Source organism: Pocillopora verrucosa, chromosome 6 (assembly GCF_036669915.1).
Source record: "Pocillopora verrucosa isolate sample1 chromosome 6, ASM3666991v2, whole genome shotgun sequence".
Classification (NCBI taxonomy): Eukaryota; Metazoa; Cnidaria; class Anthozoa; order Scleractinia; family Pocilloporidae; genus Pocillopora; species Pocillopora verrucosa.
Genome location: NC_089317.1, coordinates 25,644,614 through 25,654,147, shown reverse-complemented (window position 1 = coordinate 25,654,147; position 9,534 = coordinate 25,644,614). Strand labels below are relative to the sequence as shown.

At 41.1% G+C, this 9,534-nt stretch overlaps 1 protein-coding gene across 1 annotated transcript; it reads left to right on the top strand.

The window, feature by feature from the left end:
- Positions 1–884: 884 nt before the first annotated feature.
- On the top strand, positions 885–9,335 carry LOC131773229 (A disintegrin and metalloproteinase with thrombospondin motifs 6-like). The gene is made up of 17 exons (XM_059089249.2): positions 885–936; positions 1,038–1,354; positions 1,610–1,870; positions 1,996–2,082; positions 2,346–2,458; positions 3,043–3,059; positions 3,153–3,255; positions 3,767–3,925; positions 4,184–4,346; positions 4,966–5,061; positions 5,394–5,515; positions 5,915–5,981; positions 7,182–7,305; positions 7,507–7,596; positions 8,078–8,247; positions 8,709–8,856; positions 9,205–9,335. Exons 1-17 carry the CDS (start codon positions 885–887, stop codon positions 9,333–9,335), a joined length of 2,220 nt encoding a protein of 739 aa, XP_058945232.2.
- Positions 9,336–9,534: the final 199 nt, after the last annotated feature.

Sequence of the window (9,534 nt, the reverse complement as noted above, 5' to 3'; positions counted from 1 at the left end):
CGTGAGTATCAAAGTAAGATACTTGATAGGTAGGCACTCTCATTTCTGTTTTGCAGAATGAAAACTGCCATGTTGGTCTGTTTGTGGTTTGCTGTTCTGTTATCAACTGGAGGTATGTTGAACGATATCACCTTGAAACAGAATGTCTTGGTAGGTCAGTAGTTAGTGTAGTCAGCGTAACGTGCAAGGTTATGCTTGCGTTTGCCTTTGGCGTCACGAAAAATCGAACTGCAAGGGTTGAAAGACTCGGTTCAGTATGGTCAGCTTCAAACGAGGCTACAGAATAACCAATATATCTAAAGCAGGGTGGCAGAAGTTTGCAATACAAGACCTAGGCTGGGATATAAGTGAGGCCGGTTCTAACCGCCGTTCAAAATATTCTTTGATATCATATGATGCCATTGGACTTCGATACGATTCATGTTTCATATATCTAAAACCTCATCGTTTAGCAGCAACACTGGTTATCTATCCCTAGGTTCTGCTCATGGACCGCCGACAAAGGTATGTGCATATGTGGTTATCTAAAACAAGCAAATAAACAAGAATAAACTCTAAAAAACAGATGAACAGAATAAACAAAACAATATGCAGTGCCGCAGGCAATCAAACGAACAATATACGACAATAATGGGAAAGTTTCGTGTCATGAATTTCTTCTCCTTGTATCCTTGTAATGGACGGTAAGAGTTCTTCGCTGGAGCTCACAAGTGGGGAGCTTGTTCGTGAATGGCCAGGGCCTCCACAGCACCAAAGAAGGGGCGTGGGGGGAGGGGTGAAGGGGTATCCCAAACGTTTGGATCATGTATGTACTGTTTGAAGTGTAAAGAAACTCCATCAGAAAATGATTTTCAATCTTCACTTTAAAGAATTTACACCGCATTATGACGAGGAAAGAAATATTGGAATATTTTGGCGTATCAGAACACAACGAAGGTGAGTGGAGAATATACAGCAAATGAATCAAACGTAAATGCGGCAAAATTAAGACTGAGTGTTTATTTTCTATCATTTTCTCTTGTTTCATAACATTCTAGTTCCGGAATACGACGTAATTATTCCATACCATTCAAAAGAAAGTGGTAAATTCGTCTCTTTGTCCCTCGGCCAATCGCGACACCGTAGAAGTGTAGGTGAATCCGAGGTCACGCACTACAAATTGGCCGCGTTCGGCCAGGAGCTTCATGTGACATTAACACGAAATGGTATACTGATGAATCATGGGCTCACTGTCAAGACTCAAAACGCCAATGGAACGATGACTTCACATCCTGTACCAGAAAATACTTTTTACCTAGGACATGTTTCTTCGGATCCGGGCTCTGTGGTGGCCGTCAGCGAATTGGGAGGACTGGTAAACAAAATTCTTTTAAGATTACATTGACGAGGAGTGGGTTGAGCAGGGTTTGGTTTTCAGGGAGAAGTGGCATACATCTCGCACATAAAAGCAGCTCCCTACCACTGTTAAAGTTTCCGTCTTATAAAGGTTCTAATTCTGCTTTCTTTGAGTTAACTCCTGGTTAAGTCTTAAGTGTAAACTGTGATTTTGATAAGCCAGTCAAGGAACATTGGTAGCTTAAACTATAATTATCTGTACCCTCCTCACCAGACTGGTATCATACGGACATCGAGTGATACTCTTCTTGTCCGTCCTCTTCCCGCCCGACTGGCCAGACACGTGACTGACAATTTCAAAACGTTACCGCATCTGGTGATCAAGATTTCTGTGATGCCTAGACTCAGGCAGAGACGATCCTTGGACAGTGGCGTGAAAAAATATTTAGAAGCTGCATTGGTTGTTCTAACCGACATGGAGGACAAATACGGTCACAATGGGACTGTTCAAAGGCTCCTTGTCATGGCTAATATTGTAAGTATCCGAGAGGGCCTGCCCGCTATGATACACGTGCGACTCACGTGCGAGTCACATGTGACGTACGTGTTCCGCATTGCGCTTCCACTTCAAATATCTTGGTAAATCTTGTTGTTCCTTAGGTTGCAGGTTTGTTTCAGGATGAATCCATTGGAGCCACAAAAATAAGATACAGCATCAACAGGATTTTGGTCTTGCGACCCCAAGAGGTAAAGGAAAAACAAATGATTTTTACGATTCATCGACAGAGGTGATCGTTCTTTTTGTTCACTACCCACGTCAAGTTATTGCATGATGGATATCCAGGTGAAATTCAGTTTGGTTCGAGTCAGCTCAAGGCTTGAGGGATAAACTTGCCCTTCTAATACAGGATTACTTGATCATTCAGAACCCCACACGAACCAAAATTAGTTCTCATTTTGGAAAAGTTTACATTTTGACTCTCATTATTATAACGATTTTATTCTCTTAGCTAGGAATCCAGAGTTCTGATTCTAACCAATTGAAGCTGGTGCGAGTGATCAAATGGATGAGGACGCAGTATGGAAGACAGCGTCCTTTTGATGTGGTCACCTTCATTTCAAAGTAAATACAATTAGTCATTCTTTCCTTTAATTTTTTTCAAGGATGTATTGCCATGTGCCACTCGACCGGCCTGATGAAAAGAAGGTAGCCTGTAGCCTGTAGCGTTCTATCAATACCTGTAAACGGAACGAAATAGATGCTCGGAGAATAAAAAGATGCGGGTTGAAGCGTGCATGGGTCCTGAGCCTCTCTCTTCTTTTTCGTGCTGCGCTACTATAGTGCCCTGATAACTATCTGAACGCTTTAGAAAAGTTAATGAGAGAGGGGGTTTAAGCCCCAGTAACTTGAGGATGTGTATAAGATAGTGGTCTGATTATTTTCAAGGCAGATAACTGTGTTGTGTTTCTGGTTAAGACATTTTACTCTCACAATTCCTCTACCCACCCAGGGTCGAGGCGCTGTAATCCCACCCAGGGTCGAGGCGCTGTAATCCCACCCAGGAGTATAAATGGGTTCAAGGTCATTGTCAGGGAAACCTTAAAAAAATGTCGAGTGACGCCCTAACAACCAATACCACAAGAGACGCAATTCTCCCGTTTTAATTTTAATACTTCTAACCAGTATATCTTTTTTGCTTTTACTAGCGGACCTGATAGAGCGGGTACGTTACAATATTCCTTATTTGAATGTTTTATCTTATAGCATTTAGAAGAAATCTATCTTTAGTTTTTACTTTTTGAATTTCTTCTTACAGTCAAGAGTAGTGCAAACACTATGTGTCGTCAGGTGACTGCGTCTGCTGTCACTGATATTGGACTGGGAACTGCTTGGTACATCGCGCATGGAATTGGACACAAGTGAGTATTGCGCCAGCTTCTTCTTCTTTTTTTCTTTCCGTCAGAAAGGAAAATTCGCAGCTTATTTTTTTGGGAATATGTTTGTTGAAAGACTAAATACAGTATGCAAATTTGCTTGCTGACCACGTGGAAGATATCAGGCTTAATATGCAACACCCCGAGTTTCCTTGGCAACCGTTGTTTGGTCTTGTCAGGCAATCCTCTCTCCCCACCCCCTACCCCTACAACAGCAGCGAATGAGACAGGGAACACAGGAAATGCGGTAGGAATGTGATAACGTTTTAACGCATCTGAAAATGTGATATACTTTAGTTCGTGTACTTTATGAGGCTTACCATGAAGGTCTCATTTTAAGGGAACAACTATTTATTTGCATGGCAACAGAAGAGCTTTGTTCGGAAAATCTTCTTTGTTGTCTATGAGGTGAGGCCGGGTGGCAAAATAGGGAACCTGGACATGAATTTACACATACTCATTCTTGAGTTTTCTTTCTTTTACAATTCATATACAGTATGGGATTGGATCACGACGATGATAGTGCTGATAGTGCTGATGGTGCTGATTGTCCGAATTACAAGTATATCATGTCATCAGAGAAAAACACAGCTCCGACAAGTTATATGTGGTCACCTTGCAGCAGGACAAGAATTCAAACATTTTTGAACTCAGGGTAAGTAACGAATTTCACGTCTACCTTGACTAAGTGTTCAAGGAAAGATTAATATCATCCTCTCAGTTCTTATTTTTCAATTTAAGAAAAAAAATGGCCATTTCAAAACGATCGTGCGGAACGCTGTTCTGGAATTCTTTCTTCGCTAACTCGCGCTCTGGTTCTCTTCTTTCCGTCATACAGGTTACACATCATTCGATTTAAACTACTTACTCGAAGTTTCTTGAGCTACACTTAGCGTGTAACTTCCTCTTTCAGTAACCGTTCATGGTGTCTTAACGACCCACCAGTTTTAGCACATGCCCCAACCCTACCCCCACGGAATAGAGGCAAGCTACCAGGCGAGATCATTAATGGAGACCAACAGTGCAGAGAAGCTTTTAGTGAGGATTTTAAGCATGCTTCAAGGGAGAAACTTAGGGTACGTATAATGATGATGAGTGTGAACGACGGCTCTTGGTTCCAATGAAACCTGCGAGTCTTCTTTTCCCTGAAGTGTCTAAGAAACAGATAAAAGTTAACAAGTCTGAATATTTCCTTTTTTTCGAGTTATCGTTCCGCAATTTCCTGTTCATCTGAATTCCTCACATCTGACGTAAAAATGCCCACCATCCTTGAGAGAGAAGGAGCGATCTCCACTTCACTCTACAGTTACAATCTATATCGCAATATAAAGCTCTCTACAGGAGAATTCGTGGTTCAGCGTCCTTTACACTGGATTGAAAACGGTCGTGAATATAGCCCCCTTGGGTCTCTTCGTCGCATTTCCTGCACATGACACTCCGTCACTTTGGCAGTATCTTTTTCCATTCAGGAGTATAAATTTGTAGCGGGAATTTGCACGTCGTGGGAACCTGACGAAATTTTGAAGGAAGGGTGGGGTGGGTAAACTGCCATTGACTAGCATCCTTTTGCAGAAAGAGTAACAAAAAATAAAGGAGAAGGTGCGGCAGCTAAGTCGTTGAGTATTGCATGTAGACTTTGAATCAACTGTGGTCGGCATAACTTTTAATGACATGTTTGTTCTCTAATTAAAACAGCAAGACTGCGGAACACTTTGGTGCGACAATGGTAAGGGAACTGTTCTCTCTGCTGATTCAAGAGTCGCTGATGGCACAGATTGTGGAGTCAATAAGGTAAAGACCGTGTTATTTTATATAACCGGACAACAACAAGAGAACAACATAAATGGGAAAGAAAGAGATGCTACAGCTACGTGGTTTGTGATGAATGACATATAGCTCGTGAACTCTCGTTCAGCTTATTGATTGACTGATACCTTTTGAGAAATTTTACGTTCAAATGTAACAAGTGAAAAAAGAGAAAGAATAGAAATAATGGAAAAAGTTCATTAAGTCAGCATGGTATGATAAAAACACGGATATATGGTAAATAAACTCAATATAACCAGTCATAACAGGAATTTTTTTTCCCTCTTTTTTGATATTTGTTTCTAAAATTTCTCCAGTGGTGTATGATTGGATTCTGTGTGCTACGTGACGAGGCAAAGAAGCTTGGAAAATGGTCTCCTTGTTCCAGGAGTTGTGGGGGTGGAGTGCAGTTTAAAGAAAAAACCTGTTCATCTGTCAGGTATATTATAATGAATATTTTTGTCTTTGATTATTTTCAAAGTGCAAAGTAAGAGGAACAGAGTTGCATGGTGGTTAAACCGCTGGCCACCGAAACGAGAATTGGGTTCGAGCCGTGGCTTGATTTTCATTTTGGGAATCGAGTGTCGAAACAAAGCGGGATTGTCTTGGTTTTGCTTTGCTTAACTCTGTGATTGGTCCAGAAACCCCACACCTCTTCCTCGACCAATCAGATTCAAAACGAAAACCAATCGCAAATTGGCCTTCCGCGTTTTCTTGCACCTCAATCAGTTTTCTTGTTTCTATTTTGAGTCCTCACCGGTTCCCCATGATGCTTTATTTTCCTTCTTCTGATTGGTTGTTGTGAACTTGCCAGCTACTTTTTGTGTATCATTCACAGCACTGATGGGAACGCACAACACTCATGTAAAGGAACTGTTCGGGAATGGAGAATCTGCTCTCGCCAAGTAAGGGAGAAATTATTTTTTAGCTATGGATAGTTGGTGATAAAGAAGTTTGTTTTCGCGCATGGAAATAAATATACAAAATAGGTTTACCGAAACCGACAGATTAAGCGTGCGGCGGCATCAAATGTGTACGTGGTCATCATCTGATAAAAAAAAAATGGGTGTTGTTCAGCAACATAACGAATAAAAATGACTCCCTTTTTTATTTGCATGAAACCAAAATTTCGATGGGGGCAGAGGTTGTTAACTTGCTACTTTTTCCATAGAAGGATAATTGCTTAAACAGGAGTAATTTTCTGTTCGCAAAAAAACACAACATATTACTTTAAAATAACCACAGCCGTGTCCGGGGAGAAGCCACACGAGTTACAGAGACTTACAGTGTCGACAGAGGAACGCCGGGCACAAAGGAATTATCTTTCAATCAGGTTAGACTAATCCTTTTTCAGATGATCGAGGAGGATCAAAAATACGCTCTGACGAAGGGCAAACGCTCGAAACGTCAGCTTTGAAACTCTTTAGGGTGGCCAATTTACATTATCAGCTGATAATTTTCGATTATGTCGTCGAAACTGACTTCCGTTGAAGAGCTAATAACGGGGAGTCATTTTTAGTGCTGTAATCAACTTACAAGATACTAGATAGAGGCGCTTTTCTGTTTCCAGTTTTATTTTAACTTTTTGTCCGACATCTTGCTCCGACCCGCTTTATGTGGCTTTGTCACTAACTGATGTTTTTCCATCACTTTTATCCTGTCGAGATCCTTGTGGCCTGTATTGTGGATCAGGACGAAGATGGCGTAAAGCTGGTAACGTTGATGATGGAACGCGCTGTTCAAGATACGGTTTAGATGTCTGTATTCAAGGTCGTTGCCAGGTAGAACGCGTCATGCGTGGTGGCTTTCATCGTCCCCAACTGAACGAAAAACCAGTCGCTTTACCACCAAGCGAAAAACTCATTGGAAATTTGCCGCATTGTCCAATTATATTTCATTTTCCGTATTGTGACGACTACTCAGATATGATAATTCATCCTTGAGTCCTGATAGACGATAAAGGCGCAACTGTGGACACATTTCCCCTCCAGCCATGCCCATAAACCATTCGTATTTAGTAGTAGCAGTTTAAGAATCGTTAGGAAACATTTTTAACTCGTGTAAACGAGTTTTATTCGATACTGACCATGCTTAACCCATTTCAGTCGATAGGTTGCGACCATGAGCTGGGGTCTGGTGCGAGGTTTGACAGATGCAGAGTTTGTGACGGAAATGGTACATCATGCGTACATGTGACAGGAAACTTTACTGAACAATGGAATAAACTTGGTGAGTCTTACTTAACGTATCATGGGAGATAGTAAGACATAAAGACTTCTGTTACAAATTTGTAATCAGAAAAATGAATGCCAAAAAAGAGTAATGATAAAAGTACGGTAGAAATTTCTGTTTTTCTTGCGTCAAAGTTTATGTTTTTTTAAACTACACACTAGCAATAGTCAAAGCTCGAGTTTAGCTTTTTTTTTCCAGGACCAAGAAACGCGCGTGTTATTGTGGAACTACCGGTAGGAACCCTAAATGCAAAGTTCAAGGAAATGGAAAGGACACCCGATGCAATTGGTCAGTGAGTCACGGCAAAATAGACATTTCATTTTAATTTTATCCCCTGGTAGTTAATCTACGTGCAAGCCCTCATCATTATTAGCGCTGCAGGACGTGTGTTTCTCCGCCCGCGGTAAGATTTTAGACGAGTCGGAGAGAGGCTTTCCGGGATTCTGCTTGCATGGCATTCCTCATTATCAGTGTTAGACCCCTTTCAAACTTATCACCGGTTCGCGTTCCGCGAAGCTATATATTTCCTGAGTTAGAAGAAACGTTCGTGCCTAAGCGCTGATAATGATGGCTTGCTTCAAGGCTACCTCATAGTAAACGTGCTTAGTAAGTGATCCAGTCGAGTTTTCTCAAATTAATCACTTATTATTGGCAAAAAATCCGTTCATTAGTTTGTTACATATATTGGAGAATATTCTTAGCCGGAGAATGTTCTATCGTAGACAGTAATTTGAATTATTATCACTGAATAACGTTTTGTCTTTTACAGGTGTTCAAAATTCTGCTGGTCAGTACTTATCAAAGGGAAACAGTCGCACACCTCGAAAAGGGAAGATATTTCACGCAGCGGGAGCTCGGATATCTCTCTCTCAACCGACAACTTCATCTGCAGACGAGCTGGCCATAGAAGGACCCACCACTGCTTCTCTGAGGGTTGTGGTAAGTTAATCAAAGTATCAGGCAGCTATTATCTTGGTGCTGGTATGGCTGGTGCAACAGAGCGGTCAAACGCCTGCGCATGTGCGAACATTAAAATGATTGACAGGCGTGTAGCCAGTATTTTTCAAAGGGGGGTTAAACTGTGTCAAAAAGAGGGTACTCACCAGTTTTCGCCACCTGAATATTGTAGGTTTTTTTCTTTAAAAAAAGAAGCTTGTAACTTTACATGTAAAGCGCATTTGATCACATCCTCCTGTATGTTAATTTGCGCTGTATAAATATATAAACGAGGCCAGGACCCCCCTTGCTACGCCCTCGATTGAGATTCATGTCTACTGAGTGCCCAATATGACTTCAGAGGATGATGCACAGAGATTTTCTTATGTCTCTACATATTATCTTCTCCCCGGTGTGGATTCAAACACACCAGTGGGTCTCACCGGACCATTTTTTTTTCTCAGTTGATAAGGAATGGTCGGCGGGGAACAAAAGGAGTGCGATACCATTATTGTAGACCGCTGTTTGCATATGAAACCACAGGTGAATCAAGTACCACATTTGAGTGGAAAACCAGCAATTGGTCTCCTTGCTCAGTATCTTGTTCGACCGGTGAGTGAGGTTTAATTCGAGTGCATCACGCTGGGAATGCAAAAGATGTTTCAATCGGTATTTTGATCTAATCAAGATAGTCTTAATCCACGCTGATCCGCGATTGAAATTGGCACCTACTTTTTCTGTTCTACCCAAGAGTCATTGCGTCGTATTTTCGTTCCCTTTCCGAGTTGACTTATATTCAGTTGCGTTCAAGTTCATGTCTGTGTACCTTGAGTTTTTATCCATTTACACGCTGCTTAGATCTTCACATAGAAAAAGAAGCCCCTTCCATAAGGTTCTCTTAAGTTCCTACTTTGTTTCTATCCATATGAACTTTTAGTAAAGATTTGATCCGATCATCAGGTTTACAAACACGAGACATATGGTGTGTGCGATCTGATGACAAAACGCCGGCCAGCTTCACCGCTTGTGGCACTCAGAAAATGCCCGTGAAAAAAAGAGGCTGTAATGCGCAGGCGTGTATCGAAAAATAGACATCGCCAGAACAGACCAAGCAAGATGCAGAACAGTTTCTCTTCAGTTTTTTTTTAAAGAAACTTTTCTTAAACAATTCGATTCTGTTTTAGTTTTTGAGGTTTTTTTTAAACAATTTTATCCACATTGGAAAATGATTCATTTCTCGAATTTAAATTTTGAAAAAAATTGTATTTCAATCTTTTCAGGTATCCTATG

Bases quoted from the DNA above. Each gene is read 5' to 3' on its own strand.
- LOC131773229 (XM_059089249.2), top strand. From the start codon at position 885: ATGACGAGGAAAGAAATATTGGAATATTTTGGCGTATCAGAACACAAC. The intron at 937-1,037 runs GTGAGTGGAGAA...ATAACATTCTAG, and splicing joins CGTATCAGAACACAACGAAG to TTCCGGAATACGACGTAATT. The intron at 1,871-1,995 runs GTAAGTATCCGA...GTTGTTCCTTAG, and splicing joins TCCTTGTCATGGCTAATATT to GTTGCAGGTTTGTTTCAGGA.